Raw genomic sequence first — 22,437 nt, 5'->3', positions numbered from 1 at the left:
TGGCAACGAGGATCCAACATAGAACCTCTTGCATACTACCTAAATCCCTCACCACTAGACCAAATCTAGTGACTTAAGCTCATATTAATTTTTTTTTTATTTACAATGAGCTGAGGGTCGAACTCAAACCTAGTTTTCGCACATCTTCAAACTAAGATATAGTACTACGTAATAACCAGTTGCTTTTGTTTTTTTTTTTTAACAAGTAACTAGTTGCTTTTCTAGGTTACCATGTGATGTGACAACTATAGACAACACACTTGAAATCTCAGAAGCGAAGAACCAAATCTGAGAAAATGTCGTTTACAATTCTTACTCCAATTTTCACTCACTCTCACAACCTCTCTCTCATTCTATGCATCATTTTATTATTCATGATTCCGTTTTTTCATTCAATTGCATGCTTCGTATGAATCCATCCCCATCCATTGTAGAGTTTGGCAAGATTTTAACTTCCCTTGTTAAGAGTAAACATTACCCCACTGCTATTTACCTTTCTAACCAATTGGAATCATCAGCCGAATACCATAACATTGACTACACTTGTCAAAGGTATGTGTCTTAACGGTAAGGTCAAGAGAGCTTTCACTTTCATGACCATTGGTTGCACATGCATTTCACTTGAATCAAGTTAGTTATGCCACCTTGATCAATGGCTTGTGCAAAATGGGGGTCGCATTGCAATTGATGAGACAAATTGAAGGGAAATTGGTCAACACTGATGTGGTAATGTATAACAACACAATCATTGATAGTTTGTGTTAAGATAAATTTGTAAATGATGCTCTTGAGTTATATTCTGAAATGATTGCAAAGAAAATTTCTCCTACTGTTGTCTCTTTACAGAAATGCATTGCAAAGGAATTGCTCCTAATATGGTAACTTACAATTCTCTCATTAATGGTTTGTGCAAATTAGGGAGAATCTCTCATGCATGGGAACTTCTTGATCAAATGCATGATAGAGGTCAACCTGCAGATGTAATCACATACAATTCCTTATTAAATGCTCTATGTAAAAACCGTCACGCTGACAAGGCAATTTCTTTGGTCAAGAAAATTAAAGACCAAGGGGTTCAACCTGATATGTATACATACAATATACTTATCGACGGTTTATGCAAACAAGGAAGACTTCAAGACGCACAAGTGATTTTTCAAGGTCTTTTAATTAAAGGCTACAATGTAACACCCTGGACATATACTATTATAATCAATGGTCTTTGTTTAGAGAGCTTGTTTGATGAAGCTATGACACTGCTGTCAAAAGTGGAAGACAATGGTTGCGCTCTCTTTGAAAATGATGAGAATGATAGGGCAGTGAAACTTCTACGTGGAATGATTATCAAAGGTCTACTATAAGAGAAGAACTAGTTTGAGATATTTGTTGTTGAGTTGACAGATTTCACATTTTCCATTGGTTCCAAAGCAGGAATGATCATACATGGATTTAATGGTTTGAACATATGATACTCGTCAGTCCTCATTCAGCACAAGGATCTTGGTTAGCATTTAAGAAATCATGAGTATGATAATGATTGTATTGTTGGTTTCCTTGTTCTACAAGTATTGCAATTTATCTAATTTCCTTTGTAAATCTGTACCTATTGGACCTTAGTTTTTTGTTCTTTCAGTTATTCCCCCTATTCTGCCTGTTTATTCTTCATTGATGAATCTTTTTAATGATAGATTTAGAAATTACAACAGCACCGTTTTAAATTATTACCAACAATGAATTGGTTCAAGCGGAAATGGTGTTGGTTCCCTTAAGCATGTAGTCAAGGGTTCGATTCCTGGCTCATGTGTATGAAGAAAATTCGATTGAGAGGGGAGAACCCACCTTGTGTGCTCCACAGGATCCCCGACAATGAATTGGTCCAAGACGGAGTTGTAATTCCATTCTCAATTTGGTTTTTTAAAAAAGACTGAATATAAATAAAGTGCATGTGGACAGGTGCAAAACATCATGGATTTTTTTATTAAAAGTCATCTGTTGTTAGGTTCAAAACATCATGGATTTTTTATTAAAAGTCATATGTTGTTAGGTTCATGTCGATATTGTAACTACAACAATGTTGGATGTTGAACTTTCCTCTTTATTTTACCGTACTGTTAATCTGCTTCGTTTACTTTAAAAGATTTCTTTTTTCAGTTTGTGCTCAATGTTAGTGTTCATAGTTCAGATAGCAAACAAAGCTGAAACTGGCCTGATTATTTGGAATGTTTTACTCCTCTGATAGTTGATTCTATTTTCTCCAAATTATAGATTGTAGAACCTTTTTATTTGCCATACTTTAACCGTTACATGTCAGCTCGTCTTATATTCTCATGAGGAGTGCTAGCAACACACTTTTTAACAAACACACTCTAACACACTCTCTTCTATTGGTTAAAATTTATATGGGTCTCATAAAAGTTATATGAGTCCACATTTTTTTACGGGACTCATGTGAATTTCAACCAATAAAACAGAGTATGTTGGAGTGTGTTTGTTAAAAAGTGTGTTGCTAGCATTATTCATATTCTCATATAAGGTATGTTTGGTTTGAGAGAAAGAAAATTAGAAGAGAGAAAAACACGGATCCCATTTTTTTTTCCTCAAACCAAACACACCATGTTGCTCATGCTTTTGTTACAATGAATGTGCTCTTTTTCTGAATGGTCTGATCTTGTCATGTATATAAATGGTGCGAATCTATTGTTTAGGTTCTACATTGTTAAGGAAAGCTCTGACTTCTGAGAGTAGTTCAAGGTAGAAGTTGCTTCATACTGATGTTTCTATATCCAGACAAAAAGAAAAGTTTGCTATTACTTTATAAATTGTTATTTTTTGTTTTCCATTATTGATCTGTTTCTTCCATTAATTCTATCACATTTACTGAAATTGCGAAATATGTTTATTACTATGGCATATTTTCTGTCCCTAAATATAAACAATGAGGTGTACAATATCTGGTTAAAAGTCAATTTTTTTCCTTATTTCAAATTGACACATTGAATGTCTTCCTCTTAATTTATTTGATTAATTAAGCTGATGCCTGATGCACTAAATATGCAGGGCCTGAAGCTAGTTTTAGACCGCATGTAGGGACCTATAATGCACTGCATAACCCTAAGCATACCACATAACAATGATTACAAACAAGAAATTAAATGGCACTCGATACTCCTTTGTATTGCACAGAAGAGACATGAGAAAAATATAACCACAAAATCTACCACTATACAGATAAATTTAGAATGCTGGAAAACCTATTCACAGAATAACAGACGAGTTGATTCATGAAACAAATCAAAAGGTTTCCATTCTGGCAGTGGTTTGATAATTTTCTAGAAGCTGAGTGAGGTTGAGGGGTTAGATAAAATTATGTGCAGGGTAGTTTGGCAGGGACATCGCACAAGCTATCATCATTCAGATGTTAAAAATATAAACATTTTCATTTGTTTTGTCATCATCAATCACAGGCTTAAACAGAGTAACTATGATGCTGAGACAACAAAATGGGAAACCTTTCCTACATTAATATTGGTCTGTTGTGAAACCTTTGCCTCAACTGTGCCCTTTTCTGTACAAAATTAAGGACACAACTTTCAACTTCTCTACTCATTGGTTTCCATAGCCATTGGAGTTGTGTTCTGGTCCTCCACTGGATTTGGTGTTGAAGTCTGATCCCCTGCTGGATTCGGGTTAGAGGTCTGCTCCCCTATTGGGTTTGGAGTTGCAGTCTGCTCCCCTGCTGGGTTTGGATTTGCAGTCTGTTCCCCTGCTGGATTTGGAGTCTGCTCCCTCTTTTCACGGGGTCGGGGTTTCCTAAAATATTTTCCGCAGAACGATTCAGCAGTTTCTGGAAATTTCTTCCTCACTAAGTTTTCCAGGCACTTGCGGTACGAAAAGTCTTCTTTTTTACCATCTTTTAAAACCACATACAAGCATCTGCTGTCCTGAAAATTGCTGTGTCTGCTAACCTGTCACCACAAGTCATCCAAACATTAAAGCAAGGAAAAATATAGAGACGGACACATGAAAATCTCAACATAATGCATTATACACAACCAAGACAAGATGTGTAACTGTAACATATACAGATTTTGCATTAAAAGGAAGAAACCAAAATAAACCAGTATCCAGTTTGGAAAAGAAACTAATTTATCTATGGCACATATAATGAAAAATATTATAAATATTGATGGAAGCTGAAAGGCCAGGATAAAGAATTAGAGGATACCATGACATGATCAATTCCAGCACCCATTTTTGTTTCTTTATCTGGATGATGTTCAAAGACATTCTCAAGAACATACTTTTGGTCATCAGCAGCTAGTGGATCCCCATCATTGTATCTTCACACAGGAATTTATTATCAGAAAAATAAGATAAAAATGAAGCAGCTTTTTGTTATAAAAAGCAAAGGAAATGTGTGATAGGTAAAGAACGAATGTTGCAAAGACTGCGTGCAGAAAAATTTTAAAACAATAATTAACCATAATCCATAATGCAACCTTCAGCACAATAATGATAGCTATCATAATGGTATCTTATTCAGGAGGAGTAACATGCAGAAAAATTACAGTGGCAGAGAAGACCAAAACAGTTGATCAAAGAGGTAAAAAGGTTCCTCGAAAGGAAGGAATGACATTTTGCAAGAATAATGCTAGCAATACATTCTCAACACTCTTTTATGGGTGAAAATTAATATGGGTCCTTCTAAATTAATATGGGACCTGGGACCCATATGAATTTTAACAATAAAATAGTATGTTGGTAAGTGTTAAAGAGTGTGTTGCTAGCACTCCTCCACTTTTCAATGTGTTATGTGTAAAGTTAAACAGATATGACATGAAAAGGCCAAGCATAACTAGAGAATATGGGTGACATTTTTTTACATTAGGAAAAGGCATAAAGAGGAAAAAAAAAAGTTATAGGCAAAATTAAACATGAGTTAGTTTTCAAAGGAAAAAAAAAAACCAACAAGTTATAGCACCCGCTGACAACTGCCTTTGGAAACTTACCCTTCTTGCTGCATGATTTTTCTGATGGACTGCACAATAGGTTCAATATGCTTGAGAACATCCTGCTCCTCAGAAGAGTATAATTCGAACCTCTGTCCAGGTACTCTGGCAGGGCGATTCTGATTTCTCCAGTCCCCAGCATTTGAACCCCGACCTTGGGAACCTTCAAACTGATTTTTCTTAAATGAGTCTCTTCCTTGTTTTCCCCACTGAAAACTTCGGTCGCCATCAGAGTTAGCAGAAGCAACATGTGAGTCCCATCCACGTGAACTTGCACTTTGATTCGAGTCATTCTTGGTCCAAGGTTGGTTTTCTTGTGAATTGGGTTTTCCCCAAGAGCTACTATTTGGCTCGGTTTTGGAATCCCAAGCCTGGTTTTCTTGTGATTTGGGTTTTACCCAAGAGCTACTATTTGGCTCGGTTTTGGAATCCCAAGGCTGGTTTTCTTGTGATTTGGGTTTTCCCCAAGAGCTACTATTTGGCTCAGTTTTGGAATCCCAAGGCTGGTTTTCTTGTGATTTGGGTTTTCCCCAAGAGCAACTATTTGGCTCAGTTTTGGAATCCCATGGCTGGTTTTCTTGTGATATGGGTTTTCCCCAAGAGCTATTTGATTCATTCTTGTTATCCCAAGGTTGGTTTTCTGATGATTTGGGTTTTCCCCAAGAGCTATTATTGGCAACTGGCAATTTGGCATCCCAGCTGTCCTTAACGTTGTCCGGCTTATGTTCTAAGGCACCGGATCTAGAAGAGAATTCCGCAATATCATGTATCTCATCTTTTTTCCCTCCCCACGAGGACCAATCATTCGACTTGGATTTTGTTGCATCTTTGATCGCACCCCAAGCACTAGACTTCGCAGAATCTTCTTGGGTAACATCAGCTCCAGCTTTCGATTTCTGGGAGTTCCAAGAATCTTCTTGTACTTTTATAGACTCACCCTCATGTACATTGGTTTTACTTTTTCCCCAAGCTTTCCAACCACCTGAGCTTGACAAGTCTTCTTGGATACCATCTGCTTTCCATTTTGTAATGCTCCCAGACTCTTTGTGGGCCCTTTCCTCTCCAGCATCTAGGACTGCAGTTTTATTTTTGCCCCAAGAGGCCTGACCACTGTTTTGAATTGTGTTGGCCTCCCAAGCACCAGATTTTGAAGAGTCTTCTTGGGCAACACCAGATCTCCACTTTTGAGAGCTCCCAGACTGGTCACTGTTTTGATTTGAAGCAGCCCCACAAGCACTAGACTTTGAAGAGTCTTCTTGAATCCCGGACTCCCATTGGGTGGTTTGTACTGCATCTTGTGCTACAGGTTTCATTTTACCCCAAGACTGATCATTATTTTGATTGGTGGCAGCCCCCCAAGCACTAAACTTTGAAGAGTCTTCTTGAATCCCGGACTCCCATTGGGTGTTTTGTACTGCATCATCTTCACCTCCCTGTTTACTTTTACCCCAGGAAGACTCGGTATTTTGATTGGTGGCAGTCCCCCAGCCACTAGACTTTGAAGAGTCTTGTATTTCAGATTTTTTTTGTCCCCAACCAGACCAATCATTCGAGTTTGTTTTGGTTTGATCAATCTGGTCTGTATTTGAATCCCAACCATTTGATGTTGGGCCACTCGGTAGTTCAAAAGTCTCATCAAAGACAGCATCAAATCCAGAGGTATGCTGTGGGGACATATCCCAGTCCACATTTTCATCATCGAGCAAATCATCAATGTCCTCACCCAAACAAGCATTGTTTTCTTCTTCCCCATTGGCAAGGCCTTTGACCATGTGAAGAAAATTGTAAACATTCATCCCTTCAATTTCGTTTGTGTTAATCTGCAAAAAAAATCCAACATTAAAGTTTAAAACAACGTTAAAAGAATTCCAACTCCAGTATTAAATCCAAGTATAATCAAATACCTCTTTGGGATCCCATACAATATCAAATCTTGATCCTGTACCAACAGCCACGTGTTTGCCCCAAGAACAGGAAGCAACAATGCTTGACAAAGAGTCTGCGTGGTGTTTCTCAGCAGCTCTTTCAAAGCATTTTCTAGGAGTCTGCATTAACACATTTGGAAAGTAAGGAAAATAATTACAAGATACATCTTGTAATTCAAAAATTACCAAGGCACTTACAAAGAGTGTTGCATCGGTGAAGGGTACTTGAATATTTAATTGACGAGCCAGGGTTTTATAACCACCTGTATTAAAACCAACCAAATTTCCACCACAAGTCATACTACTTGCTAAGAGAATGAGATGCTCTCTGAGAACACCTTTTGCCACCATTCTTACTGATGCTGCAAGACGCTGCACACAGCACAAAAGGATAAATAAGATAACATAAACCTTTAATGTTGAGGCTACTAACGAATAGACCATGTTCAAGGCCCTTTAATCAAACTAAACTCAATAACTGACAATACCATAGCCATAGTTCTTTTGGTAGAAAATAACAAGAGGAAAGCACAAAACAGACAAAAGGAAGGATACAACCAAAAGAATGGTGGGGAAAAGAACTATGCATGCAAAAAGTCTTTCTAAAATCAGTCTCTCAGAAAATACATGTTACCAACATTCATGATGCGGCAAGGAGCAAAAAGCAGAGAAGTATGAACTTAGCTATATAACAGTTCAAGATAAATGGACAACAAACCTACAAAAAGATCTAAGCATGACGCTCCAAATGCATACATCAGAGGAATGCAAACATGTTGTATAATGACATAAATCTTGGCTGCCCAGTTTAAGATAAGGGCCTAATTAAACTCCACCAAATCAGCTTTATAAGATGAGGATTTCCTGACCTTTTTAAACTATGAAATAAGAAAATAAGCAGCTGCAACAATAAAGAAAAGACAGGAAATTACATGCAGCTGATTTTCAATTAAGATTTGAAACTGAAAGAAAAGCACCTTTATGTTTACTAACGGTGCTTGTTTACAAGAAGAAAAGCAGAAAGTTCATACTTTAACATTAGGTAAAATATAAAAAGTTTACCTGAATCGCTTGATCAAAAGTACATGATATTCCCAGTAATTCCTGAATTTGCTTAATAGCATAAGGTATAGAACGCCTAGTATCAATCAAATGAAGAACAGGAAGACAGGAATCGAGTACAATCCTCCAAGCATCACCACTTTGTTTAACAGCTTCCTTCTCAAGAATGACGTCCAGTGCTAATTCACCATTAGAAGATTTGGACGGGTTACGGACCCATGTGTTTGTTCCAGGATTAACCGAAATTATACTTGCCGAGCTGATACGAGGGTCTCCTATTTAAGATACAAATGGAAAGATTACCAACAAAATATAATAATATATCTATAGATATTGCTTGTAAGTGACTTATTTGATTCTAGTGGAACGGAGGGCTGCTCTCTCCCCCAGACTAGGTTATTTTAACCGAACTGGGTAAACAAAGATTTGTGTCTCTTCTCTCTTTTATTTGTTTACTTGCTTTTGGATTATTATTATCATCATCTCTATCTACTCTTTGATATTGGTTGCTTGACTCAATTGCTCCACACATCAAGTTTCGTATTGGTGTGTTTTTTATTAACGAATTCACAACAGATATATACACCAAATATCTTACTACTATTAGTGGGTTTCAATTGTACAGCATATTAGGGTTTCAAGTCTTACTACTATTAGTGGGTTTCAATTGTACAGGATTACTCCTCATTATTGGAATATATAGGTGCATTAATTCATAGTATCTAACGGGGCCATTGATGCTGAGAAACCTGAGGGAGGTCCAAATGAGTTATTAACCCAAAAGCAGTCCAAGCCCAGGGTGTGGAGTGTATATGTGAGGAAGAATAGAAAGTGTAAGCAAGAGAGATGGCATGTAGCAGAGAGATGGGAGTATGAGGGATGAACCGTGTGAGTGGAATTCGGTTATAAGGAATGATGAGGTAGGAGAGAGGGGGTATCGTTGTGATTGCTGGGTTTGTTGGCTCTGAAGTGCATCACAGTTTTTTTCATCTTTTTGCCCCATTTGGCCCTACTTATTTTCTACTTCTCCTTAAAAGAAATAGAGAAGTAGAAAATTGTATTTGACCCTATTTCTCCATAAAAGATTTAGAGAAATAAAGTAAAGAAGCAGAAAATAAGGAGAAGTTGGGTCAAACACAAATTTTTACCTCTTTACTACTTTTAAGGAGAAGAAGAAAAGTAGGGCCAAACGGACCCTAATTAAATCCAACATTACCTTAAATATCCTTTTTATCTTCCCTATCTAAATCCCATATATTGATTTAACAATAACAGATATATAGTTCTTAGTTGAAAACATGAGTGGAAAAGAAAATACCTTGGATTATGGATTCTAACAGAACTGGGCAGATGATGTCAGCATAGACTTTAGTGGTTTGGTCCAAATCATCACCATCCCGCCAAAGGAATGTTACACAAGGGGCAGCATAGTTCGGAGAATAGCATGACTCACTGCAAAGAAAGAAAATTAGACAAGACAGTAAGTTTTAAACTGCAAACAAATTCATGTTTGTTAACAGAGACAAAATTTAACACTAATGTAACTTGTTATGGTTTAAAGAAAAACACGTGATTATAATGTTTAAAGAAAAGCACTCCAAATACATCAGCTATTATCTTTGATTTTCCTCTTCTTTTTTGGGAGACAATATAATGTGGTGTTTTTTGGTCCATTCACCCAACCCCCGTGAATGGGGGGGGAAAAAACCTTATGTTGCTGATGTTCATTGAAACAAGAAACTTCATACGTAGGGAAGGAAGCCAGGAATAGATATTAGAAACCAAGAGAAGATTCTATTTTGCATTACCTCGGAAACAGATACAGAAAGAGAAACCATATTTACAAGGAATGGAGAAGGTACAACATGACAATCAAAGACTCGGCAAGACACAATAAGGTTGAGCACTTCAATAATCAACTTATTATGAAACAGGACTGAAATATGAGACCATCCCTTATAGAAGGATGCTTCGATGGCACTGCCTTTTCAAACTTGCTCAGAAAATGTGCGCCTTTAATACATTCATTTAGTTGATTATGGGGATTTGCTACTGTTGTGTTTTTAGTTGAACTTGCATTTTTTTATTTCTAACAAAGCTTCTATTTCTATTATAGAATGAAAACCCTCTGAAAAATGCAAGACAAGAAGATTATTTTACAATATTCTACAACTTAATTTTTTTGTAGAAAGTAATAAAATTAATAGTAACAAAAAGATGAGTAAACAAAAAAAAAAGAATAAAATTGAAAGCCAAACAAGAAACACAGCATCTTGTCATAAAAAATCTCCCCAGACTGCAATTTCCGCCTCATTAGTTTGATACTAAAAGGACGTAAATGAGCTCCTATGACTACAATTACTATGAATCATATCCAAAGCAACTAATTACTTCAGCTAAGCAAGAAAATAACGAATTTATAGCAGTATATCACATGAATATGGCAGAACTAAACTTTAACCTGAAAGACAATTCGGTTCTCTTAAAAATTGGGTATTTCTTCTTCCGACTAAAGGAATCAAGTCTCTCAAGGCATTTTTGGTAAACTTCAGTCATATTGATCTTATGGTTCTCTAACATCACCTGCTCAAAACGATAAATCAATAACCAAAAGCATTTTAACACAATAATGACATTTATTTTAAGATAAAATACACTTGCCTCAAATGAAAGAATAGAAAATTATATGTATTATAATTTAGTCTGTTTTAATCAAATAATCCCAAACTTAATAATTTTTGTTGTATTTATTTCCCACTATTATTAACATATAGTTTTCAGCCACCATTATCAATGAATGTTAATAAACTCAGCTCAGTTCAGTAACTGCATATGTGGCCGGTCAGATCAACTTATTTCACAAGACGTACAATCAAGCAGGTACTATAAAAATCAGGTACTATAAATCCAATAGAGTAAAATCTTTACCAGTGGTTTCACCCAAGGTTTTGTACTCATCCATTACAACATTCTCATAACTCAAATATACACTTGTTGGACATTTTTTATTACCCAACATTCAATATAAAGATCTCCTTTTATATCTCCTTTGATCTCCCTATCAATTTCAGACCTTCAAAATAATACTAACTCACAGCTAATAATTATAAAGAAAAAATGAAAAAAAAAATAGAACACAATTAACAAACCCAAACAGACAGATTATCTCAAAATCCAGTAAAACAGAGGTTAGAGTAGGTTTAGACCTAACATTAAACTAAGAATATCAAAATGTGGTCAAACCTACAAATCGGTGGTGTTTGAATAAAAACATTTTCCACTATAAAACGGCTACTATGCACAAAGTAAAAGATCAAAAGCTACACCAAGTTTATATGAAAAAACTTAGAGGTTCCCAATATCATGTGCCTTTAATTTTCTTTATATGGCTCCCGATATTAAGAGAGTTAACAGTAGGAAAAATATATAGATTAGCAGCTCAAAAAAATAAATAATAGAATTGGTAAATACATTCAAAATCAAATATTAAAAAAAACTAACATTTCAATATTAAAAAATCTTTAAAAAAAATCAACATTTTCAAACAAGTTATGACATGCTATTACAGTTCAGTGTATCAAACAAAATGATAAGTTAATTTATCTAAAAAACAAGAGTCGCCATTATGCATACTTCAGTTCAATGCCGTTTGGTAGAAAATGTGAAGGAAATTATAAAAATCTCCTATGAACAAAGGAAGACAAAAAAATAATTAGGAATAGTAGCTAATAGTGCTTACCAACCCCGCTGTAATAAAGAAAACAAAACAAAAAATGCAGAGACATTAAAAAAAACGTTATTGTTTTTACGAAGAGGCATATCTGAAAAATATTCTAGAGAGACAGATTATTATAAAATTGTACTAATTTGGTCAATTTCACCAAAGCTCACCAATTTATAGTCCATTGCTTATTTGCGGTTATGCATATGTTGTGCTTAATTCTTGAATGACAATAATGAAATTGTGGATGGACTGAATATGCAGGAGCAAAGCTTTAGGAATATGTTTTGATTTGTATTCCCATGATTCCATACTAAAGCCAAGTGTTGACTGACGGTTATGACAGTTTTGTGCCTAATTGTTGCGTGTCAATAATGACACAGTGAATTTACACAGTGATTATTTGGCACAAAACTGTCATAACCGTCAGTCAACACTTGGCTATAGTATGGAATCATGGGAATACAAATCAAAACATACTCCTAAAGCTTTGCTCCTGCATATTCAGTCCATCCACAAAATCACAATCTCATTATTGTCATTCAAGTATTAAGCACAACATATGCATAGCCACAAATAAGCAATGGACTATAAATTGGTGAGCTTCGGTGAAATTGGTCAGGGATATCTGAAAAAAAGAAGATAACCTCATTTAGATGAATATGACCAACAAGGCCTGCATCTTCAGTACCATCATTGTGTCTTCGATGCTGCTGGTATCTGCAGATGAAACAAATGTTCCAAATAAATAAAAATGAATATGAATACAACTTTTCAAATAACAAAAAACAAAATACCAACTAATTCAATTAACAAGATTAAATGGTTTACCCCCAACAAAATACAGAGTACATAGCAAGTATATCAGAAAACCATATGAGGAGTTGTATCATCATAAACGAAGAGGATAAGCCATGCATGGTTCAAGCTTAAATAGCTCTTTGTCCAGAGGAACATATTACAGAGACAAAATCATTCATGAACCCCCACCTAAAAGCTTAGCCTTTAAAAATTAGTCCTTGACCCAAAAAATGGTTCATCACAAACGCTCTCTCAAGCCTGTCAACACGAATTGTAATCAGACAAAACTACAGAGAAGACATTAGATGAAGCCCAGCCTTTAAACATTAGTCCTTGACCAAAAAAATGGTTCATCACAAACGCTCTCTCAAGCTTGTCAACACGGATTGTAATCAGACAAAACTACGGAGAAGACATTAGATGAAGCCCAGACCTCAACCCCAAAGACAAATGTTGACAGGCATAAGTGCAATTGACAACATAGATAAAGACAAATCAGACTTTAATCTACAAAGTAACCAATTCACCGTGATTGATCCATGTTAGCAACAAGCCTCTAATTAAGCAGGCTTATATGAGGCATAAAATTTAAAAAACATTAATGCTGGCCCAATATCATTGGTCTGTAACTTCCTAGATTTATGATTGTTTGTCTGTAACTGTTTATGTTAGTCTGTATTTTGTTGTAACTACCCATCTGTTTGTAATTAAATAGAGTAGGGAAATGGATGTTTGGGGCATCCAATTCTTTTTTTCAGTTAGGTAGTTATTGGGTAGAGGGCAGGCTCTCAAACAACCTGTGATCATTTGCAACTTTTCTGTTTCATTTCAACTCAATATAACATCATCATTCACTACAAAAATATTACTGTACCAGTTCTAACACTGGTCTCAGAGCACTTACAAGATAGAAAACTTACTCAACAATGAAATCTACTGCTGCATCCTTGAGGCTTACTTTGGTTAATTGATTTTTAACCAAATATGCAGCACGTTCTCGACAATAATTCCTACCGCAATCACAATCATTTAAATATAAAATTACACGGCGATCATTTGATTCATTCCTGAAGTTCACCTTGCAAAGGAGTATTTCCTGAAGATAAAAGGCACAAATAAATAAAACAAATTTGTTACTGAAATATGAGAAACAGATGTCCATTTTTTACAAAGAACTTATTACCTTCATAAATCCCCAGGAAGAATTACTGCTAGGACTAGCATCAAGGACTGCTTTATAAGCAGGGTTTGACATGGAAGTTGCAGCTAAGACACCTACAGGCTCACCAGCAGGGAATAAGTGTTGTGCTGCATCTCCAGATTGTACGCCATATTCAAACTGGATGATGGAATTACTACACACATTTCTCACGGTTCCATCATAGCAAATAACAACATCGCGGAGAATGGCCATCAAGTTCTTAAATAATGTGCCTGGTTCAGATAATCCTCTAGAAGAGCGGTCAATTATTTCTCTCGTTGCAATTGAATGCACCAACTCTTCATATGGATCTAAACCATGAAAAAAGCATCCTTTGAGCAAACCAAACTCGGCAGAGGGATAATCTTCCATTTTATAGAAACACTTCACATGAAAATGGGAAGCTACATCCTCAACCAATCCCTTGGAATAAAATTTTCCTCTCTCAAAGAGTTGTTGGCCTAAAAAGCCAATCTGTTGAACCACCTTGTCAACCGCAGACTTACTATTTGAGTCAATCAAATCTCCAAGTTTGGTTGACTTCAAAGCAAAATTTATGACTGGAAGTTCAATATCTTGAATTTCATTCTCCAGTTGTTGAGCCACGCGCTCTTCATATATGTCCCTCAGCTGACGCAACAAAGGAGAAACTTTCCCAATGCTTCTATTTATAACTCTCTTCACTGCCCTGGATATAGAAAAGTCTTGTAATCCAACACTAAATCCATGGGCAAATATGTTTTCCATCAGAAAGGGCTGGATCACGTCAAAGAAATTGAGTGCCTCCTGAGGACCCTTGCCAAAAAAAATTGAGGCTGCTATTTCATTTATAATTGAAGGCAAGACATCTTTGGTAAAATCAAATTCTAAGATTTCCCTCTGCCTAATCAAGTATCGTACTCCAGTACAATCAAACGAGAAAGGCAAAGCACACTGCAACATTTGAATAGATGTCCAAAAAGAATCACCAGATGTATCCTTAAGCAAAGCAGGCATTGGCAAAGGCAGTGAAAGAAACATTGCCATTTGATTAGCTGTTGCTCTATCCAAAAAACAACTCTTGACTAGCATCTTCAGTGACAGTAACGAATCAGAGGATAACTGAAGGTTCAAATTGCCACTGTGAGAGCTGAGAAGTTGTTTCTCAACAGAGAAAAGCTCCAAAACCTCAGCTTTAGCAGCAAGTGACTGGGGATAAAAAAGATGGACACAGTCACCATCAAAGTCCGCTCCGAGGGGTCCACATATAAGTGGATTAATTTTGACTGTGTGGTCGTCGTGGATGTACACCACAAGCGCTTGCAAGGAGTGCTTATGGGTAGTTGGAGGTCTGTTGATGAAGACCGTATCGCCATCCATAATCCTCCTATGGACGATTTGACCTGTTTTAAGGTAAGTGTGCCCCTTTGAGCCCTCCCTAAGCGAGTAAGTTGACAAACCTTCCTTGTATGTCAAGCACAAATTTTCATCAACCAACTTTTGTAAATAATGGATGTTATGGATGCTTACTCTCTCCTCAAATGTTATCCTTTGGGCAACCTCAAGCGGTATTCCTACTTCATTTATTTTCTTATAGCCATCTCCAGTTATTACATTCCGGGAAGAAAACCCTGAACCCTTTCTTATAAATAAAGTCCTCATTTTCTCTAACCATGCTTTTGTTGAGGAATCATTCAGCTCCTTATTGACCCCATAATGTGTTTCTATATCACGTGCGGCCTTAGAAGTACCCCTAATTTGAAGATACTGATCAACCACGGATTGCAAATCGTTAGCTTCCACTTGATGAGACTCAAAGTTTGGCTCACCAGATCTAGAGCTTCTGATGACTTCAACCTTCCTAAGCAATTTTCTAAGAATTGTCATGGCAGGATCCTGCAATGTGAGAGAAACATAACCTTCTGAAGGACTACAAAATAATATTATAATCAAGCAACAAATCACATTATCATTTCCTCACCGAAGACATGATACTGACACCATCCGAAACTACTGGCACAGACAAGCAATTTGGTGGTACCGGAAGGTATTTCAAAACATATCCATCTTGAGGAAAATATCCTTTTGCAGCAAGTTTTTTTTTTGTTTCTGGAGGAATTCTCTTAATAATTTCCATCGCCTGGCAGATATTTGACAAATAAACTATAAATCAAAATTGAATGACAAGTTTCAACCAGAATAAACTATAAATCAAAATCCAATTACAAGTTTCAACCGGAACGTATAAACATAAGAAGCATATAATAATTAGCCTGAAAGTAACAATTATAACCCTATGTGACAGTCAACACATGCATTTTGAGTAGAAATATCAATCATACTGAAAAAACAAATACCAATTCCAACAGTGAAACTCAAAATATAAGGAAAGTCAAGAAATAGTTATATGCCCGTATAAAGCAGAGTGAACAAAAAGGAGCATTCTGCCATTTATGGAAAGGAGATGCAGGCAAACGCTTCTGAGATTCTATAATTGATTCATTTTTAAAAAAAGTCCATTTGATTGCCTCGTAAATTAACCCTTATAAAAAGAATGTGTTGACTATTAGGGAATGAAACAATAATAAAATGTTAGTTTGAGAGTTTGTTGATGGCATTCCTCTTCCAGGGAAAATATAAGAATCACAGATTATCTATGGGACATTGACAGAAACTTGACTTGAAAAAATAAAGAGCAGATAAAAAGAGGTTAACTTTATTGAATATTATTAGAATAACAGCTGTAAATCTAGAGGAATTAATCCTTGAGATTGAGAGAGTTAACACAGATTCCCTATTCATTTCTCTATTTAAAATTCTGGCTTAATTTTCTGAGATTGTAATACTGTGACATAGGCTTATATCTCTAAGATAGTCATAAGCCCATAATTCATTATCAGTACATTTCAGGTTCACCCTTCGAATTTGTGGCACCTATCACTCTTCTCCCTGAAACTGAATTAATATGGTCTCAGGATCAAAAGGACCGATGAAGAACATTAGAGGATAGATACTATAAGAGTCTCCCAAAGCTCCAGGATATGTACCTCCCAATCTTTCAAGTACCGTTCCTTTCGCCCTATTATTTATTACTTAGCATCTCTCTAACTCTAACTAAAACATTTCCAATTAAAAAGGCTAAGCAACTATTGGGGTTTGCTAACAGACATCCTTGAAATTCAAAGAGAAAAAAAGATGTCCAACTCTAAGCAAATGGTAAACTAAGAATGCAACTATCATATAGCAAGATGCCTATATATGGATTGCTTCAATTATAAAGAACATAAACAGTTGCGTAAAAAAAAAAAGAACATAAACAGTAACACACACACAAAATTACAATCAAAACCAGTAAAACCCACACCTCACAAGGAAGCAAAGCTCGAGTATGATCACCCCCATAGCGATAGCCATATTTTTCTAAAAAACTCCAAAATCCATCATGCATCTTTGACTTTGGCACCTTCAGTGCTAAGTAACAAGCCCCATCAGCTGTTTTGACCTCCCGAATAGAAACTTGTGAAGCATTAACATCCTAAAAGGAAAATATAACTATCATGAACCTTGGACACTAATATTTATGGACATAACAAGTTCCTTAACAGTGTATGATACAAAGAAAATAAAGCACAGAATAAACCACAATTAAGCAAACCAGAGAAAGAAAAAATCATACAAAGAAAGAAAAAAAAAATCGCACGACAAAAATTTGTTTGGATTTCTATTATGCATGCGAGACCTTAATAAACTAGAGTAGAGGAAACAGATCACCATTGGGATGCAAATGGGCAATCTTGTGCCAAAATTAGTTATCAAGGAAGTCAAAATCAAGATCCTAAATCGGGATTGTAATTTAAACACGTGAAACACCTATCATAATTGTAAATACCACCAATATGTATACAAGCTCCTATCTTGGCAATTTTATATGTTACCAATAGTTCTGGAGATTGTTTGCCAAAATACAGGATGTTTAGACATGCCCAATTATTTTTAAACATAGTTCATACTTTTCAGCATTTCTTCAACATTTATGATGTCACCACTTGTGTCTCTAGACAGTATTACAAATCATTGCTCTTATCATTGATTCTAGTAGAGGTTGCAACTGTGACCAATGATTTCCAGGTCAATTATATACACAACAAGTTTGGCATGTGACATGCATGTGCATGCCTACAAATATTATTATTATCATCATCACCATCATCATCATCACCTATCACACTTCTCAGATGCTATCTAAATATGGAAAATGCTAAATAGTGCCTTTAGGGCACTTGTTAAGGAAACTAATAGAAATATTGTGTTGGAAAATGGTGAATTCAATTTTTTTTTGAATTTTAAAAATTGTTCTTTCCAATGCATAATTTCTATTTTTTCTCTTTCTTAACTAGTTCCCTTAGGCACTTGTTAGCATGACCCTCTAAATATCTGCCAGTCTTAATACATGCATAATCCAATAAAAGGACATATTGAATATTTTTTTAACCAGCTTTAGCCAACAAATAAGTAAGAACATATTGAATATTTTCATTTTAAAATTAAAAGCTAATCTATTAAGGATATCACATGATTGGTTCATACTAACCTCACAACAAGGAGATAATAATCTCTGTGCCAAACCACTGCTTGAAGAAGGTACCTGAAAGGTTGTTTGCCAGTATTAGAGGTTGAGAGTGAGAGAAAACTGAATATTCATCGATACTGAAAACGATAAAACTGATCTACTTCTGCCACACAAATCTATTTATAGATGCAGAGTCTAGTTCAACAAAGTAGGGCTGTTTCAACTGCCTACGAGAAACAGTTATCTGACATCTGTAATACCAGTTGGCACTAACTGATAACAGAAAATAGACTAGTGCAGTGAAATAAACAAGTGCAACTATTACATAGAAAATGTCTTCTCTTACAGCCAGTAAGATCAAACACACAAAATGGAATAAGAAGAAGGTTGCATCCTTGTATCTAAATCTAATAAACAGGGTGCATATAGTAGGATTTACTATCAATTTAGGATAACGTAATTAACAAACCAAACCTCATTTACTAAGTTTGGTCAATGTAAAGAGAACAAGAAAAGGAAAAAAACTAAGCTAACAATAAGTTATAAATTTATTGATTTAAATTTCAAAAGCATGTCCTTTTCAAGTGGGTCTGAATTAATGAAGTCACAGCTTTATATTGCAATGCAAATCAGCTGCATATTTACCAACCCGAAATTTAGAGTTGAGGAGCACTCTATATTGTCAGTCACCCTAAAACTGGGGAGGGCGGGGCGGGGGATATTTTGATATAGTTAGGAATTATTACAGTTAATACTAATAAAAACATAGCTGATGAAAATGAAACTGAGTACTCAATTCATAAAATATGTACACAAAATACTCCCACCACATGTAAACCCATTTATAATAATTTTTATTTCCGCAATCACCGTTAAGCAGACTTCTCAGAAACCGAAATATTTTTCACAGTTTCTGTTTACATATGATATTGATGTAAACACAACTGCTTCACCAAATTGATCATTAATTCTATTTACTATTTATAATAAAGCATGACAATATTATTTGAATATTGATTTTGTAAATTTTTCATGCAATCATATAAAATTGTCACAGCATAATTTGATAATTACTTATTACCAGTCAGTAACCAACTTCATTTATAGTAAATCATGTTTCACAATTTTTTTTATCATTAAATCAAAGAGCATATTTTTAAAATTATATTATTATTATTAATATAAGAATGAGTTTGACAGTTAAAAAATGAGACCACTTAGTTCTGGTTTAGGGAATGGGATTTACATGAAATTAAGAAAAACTTTGAACAATTCCTCAAAAAAAAAAACCTTGAACAAACAAAAAATGGGTTTATCCCACTACTCTCACTCAAATCCAAAAAGTTTTTTCGGGTAACAATGCACAAGACATTTATGTGGTCCAAAATAATGACAAGAAAGAGAGAGCATGGAAAAAGATAAGTATCTCAAAGGCAAATAGCTTTTCTTGAATCTTATAATTTGAATAATTAAACAAATAGGTAAAGGTGAAAATAAAAGTTTGGCACTAAATATCATTCACAAGTTATTAAAAAACTAAAGAACGTGTTTACGTTCCATTTGAGTGATACCTTTGTTTTCTTCAGTTTTAGGCAGCTTAAGCAGACTAGGCTCAGTATTCGCTTCACCTCGGTTACATGACTAGGATGGTATATTGGCACTGGAAGTTCAATATAACCAAAGTGGCCTGAAAAGTAATATTGATTTAGCCCCAATTCTTTTGAAATATAAATTTTTTTACATCAAAGTAACAATACAATAAAAGACCTTCGCATTTGCCAGCTTCGGAAGTGCCACAAGATTCACATCTTCCGAACTCAAGTGGAAGCCCAAGAAAGGGATTTGCCAGCTGACTAGCATGGCTAATTTGGGAATCGCTGATTGATGCAGTACTCTATCAACAAAAGAAAACAGGAAATTTCCCATTATATTGATCAAATCTAATAAATTATTGAAAAGACCATGACATCATAACAAAGCTTAGTAACCAAACACTGAAATTAAAAACTTCTTTTACTGATGAGAATTAAAAACCAAAACCGTGACTGGTAAGCAGCAATAGGTGCATGCATAAAAACTCCAGAATACAACTTTGCCTGTTTTGAGTTCTTTTCAAAAAAAAGATAAAACAAAAACCAACATCTCACACCATATATTTATATTGACACCAATAAATTTCAAGGAATATCACTAACAAAATAAAAACACTCAAACTAAGGTTCTTAAAGGAACCCAGCAGAAGAGACCACCAAAATTTTAGCAAGGATCCTCAAACCCAAGTATGCAAACCTCCATCCTTGGCGATGATCACAAAAACTGTCCAAATTTATACAGGCTTATCTCGTTGAAGTCATTTCGCAAAGAGATGATGCTTTCCATCAACCGAGTACCACAAAAGCCTATTGCCGACAGGGGCTGCATCTATCTGCTAGTCATAAAATTTAACAGGAAAAAGAAAAGAAAAACATTAAGTGCTTACAATTTCCTGGCGTGTAGCCATACTGAATCGGATCCCAACAACCTTCCCTTCCAAAAGACTTGAAGTAGGATTATCTTCCATCACTACCTTAGTAAATCTACAGTCCCTGTCAACAGATAACTCATAATCATGAGTCATTATTTGTAAACCTTAAAAGTTTCAACAGAATTAAGGCAGAAAAGCATATAAGAAAACAATGGAACAGAAAATTACTGGAAAGGTGGGCTTGTCAAAATCTAACTTTTATTTGCTTACTTTCACAGAATTAAGCAAATAAAAAAATTCTACAAAGACAATAAAAAAAATACATCCAACTAACATATCCATAATTCATAATCATTGACCACCACAGATGTTTGAAAGGATGACAACATAGATATCACATATTGCACAGCTAATACAAATCTTTTCGGATTAAGCACCTTGATGAATAGGTGGTGCCACCATTCTTAAAAGGATGTACCATAACCCAAAAAACACTATGGTGAAACAGTCGACTCAGAAGTCATACATCAAAGCACTTGAAAAATAGAGAAATTATGCAGAACTGTTCAAACCAGACAACGCAATGGCACATTTATAATTATGAACTACAACGTGCTAATCAAAGACAAGTGACAACCATTACTGATGAGAGATTATCTCCTAATAACAAAATTGTGTCTTAAACAGGACACTAATTGGTTTCACATACACATATAAATTCACTCATACATTTCTCTAGGGAACACAAAGTCACACCCCAACCCAAAAAAAAATATATGCATGCTTATCTTCATTTAACCCAACTCCTTAACTTGCTAAAAAGGGAAAACTCCCCAACTACATTGAATAATTTTTTTTTTTTAACCAAACACATTGAATAATTTTTTAACAAAATTAAAAAATAAAAAATCACTACCCATCACCCCATTTGAACACGTTAGAAGAATTTATTTACAAATAATTTTTTTAAAAAAAGTAAAATAAAACACAAAACTAGTGTGAAGTTTTCTAGAAAATTTAAAAAAAAAAAAATTTGTAAGAAAGAAAATATGTGCAATGAGTCAATGACCTTGAAATTTTTCCCCAAAATGATGATCTTCAAAGAAAATAAAGCAAGTCAAACTAAAATCAGCAAAAAAAAGAAACCCACAAAAAAAAAAAAAAGAATTTCAAGCGCTCTCACCTCAAAGAGAAATCTCTGGTAAATCAAAGCTTCTCAGCTAGCTGAACACAAAACCCTAAAACCACAAAAACCAAAACAAAAAATCAGAACAAAAAAGAGAAAAATCGGAACCAAAACACACATAGAGTGGCGTCTTTGCATGAAAGAAAAATGCAGAACCATAAACAAACAAAATCGAAGTTACTTAGTCGTAAACGTTGATCATCAAGCTGAAGAAGAAAACACGAAACAGTGCGTCGATGGTAGCTGATTCAAAAACCCTACACTGTGAAAAACAAAAAACGGAAATGAGAACTAAAAACCGCAAAATCGGTGATGAAAAACGTGAAATTGTTGCATAAACGAAAATGTAGAACGATTGAGGGAGAAAATGATGTACCGTTAGTGTTTGATAGAAGATGAAAAAGCGCGTGAGAGTGAGAGTGAGAGGTTTTAGTTTCAGAGAAAGAGAGTGAAGTGTGTGAGACTGAGAGTGAGAATTTGGGTTTTGTTTTTTTGCATGAAATGAAATGTGTTTTTCAT

General features: G+C 35.2%; 1 protein-coding gene across 2 annotated transcripts; it reads right to left on the bottom strand.

Moving 5' to 3' along the window:
* Positions 1 to 3,191: 3,191 nt before the first annotated feature.
* LOC123905920 (DNA-directed RNA polymerase V subunit 1-like) lies at positions 3,192 to 22,437 on the bottom strand. Of its 2 annotated transcripts, XM_045955725.1 has the most exons (21): positions 22,295 to 22,412; positions 22,100 to 22,180; positions 21,916 to 21,970; positions 20,748 to 20,853; positions 20,036 to 20,162; positions 19,840 to 19,955; positions 18,290 to 18,343; positions 17,063 to 17,233; positions 15,680 to 15,838; positions 13,702 to 15,594; positions 13,439 to 13,614; positions 12,365 to 12,437; positions 10,458 to 10,579; positions 9,315 to 9,448; positions 7,997 to 8,271; positions 7,133 to 7,306; positions 6,914 to 7,054; positions 5,776 to 6,829; positions 5,010 to 5,733; positions 4,226 to 4,340; positions 3,192 to 3,965 (listed from the first exon to the last, which is right to left on the bottom strand). In XM_045955725.1, exons 4-21 carry the CDS (start codon positions 20,826 to 20,828, stop codon positions 3,600 to 3,602), a joined length of 5,955 nt encoding a protein of 1,984 aa, XP_045811681.1. In that variant the 5' UTR covers positions 20,829 to 20,853; positions 21,916 to 21,970; positions 22,100 to 22,180; positions 22,295 to 22,412; the 3' UTR covers positions 3,192 to 3,599. The 2 variants fall into 2 exon arrangements, with proteins under 2 accessions (XP_045811681.1, XP_045811680.1); XM_045955724.1 differs by having other exon boundaries at positions 5,010 to 6,829; positions 22,295 to 22,437.

Source organism: Trifolium pratense, linkage group LG2 (assembly GCF_020283565.1).
Source record: "Trifolium pratense cultivar HEN17-A07 linkage group LG2, ARS_RC_1.1, whole genome shotgun sequence".
NCBI classification, from domain to species: domain Eukaryota; kingdom Viridiplantae; phylum Streptophyta; class Magnoliopsida; order Fabales; family Fabaceae; genus Trifolium; species Trifolium pratense.
This window is presented reverse-complemented; position numbering and strand designations above follow the sequence as displayed.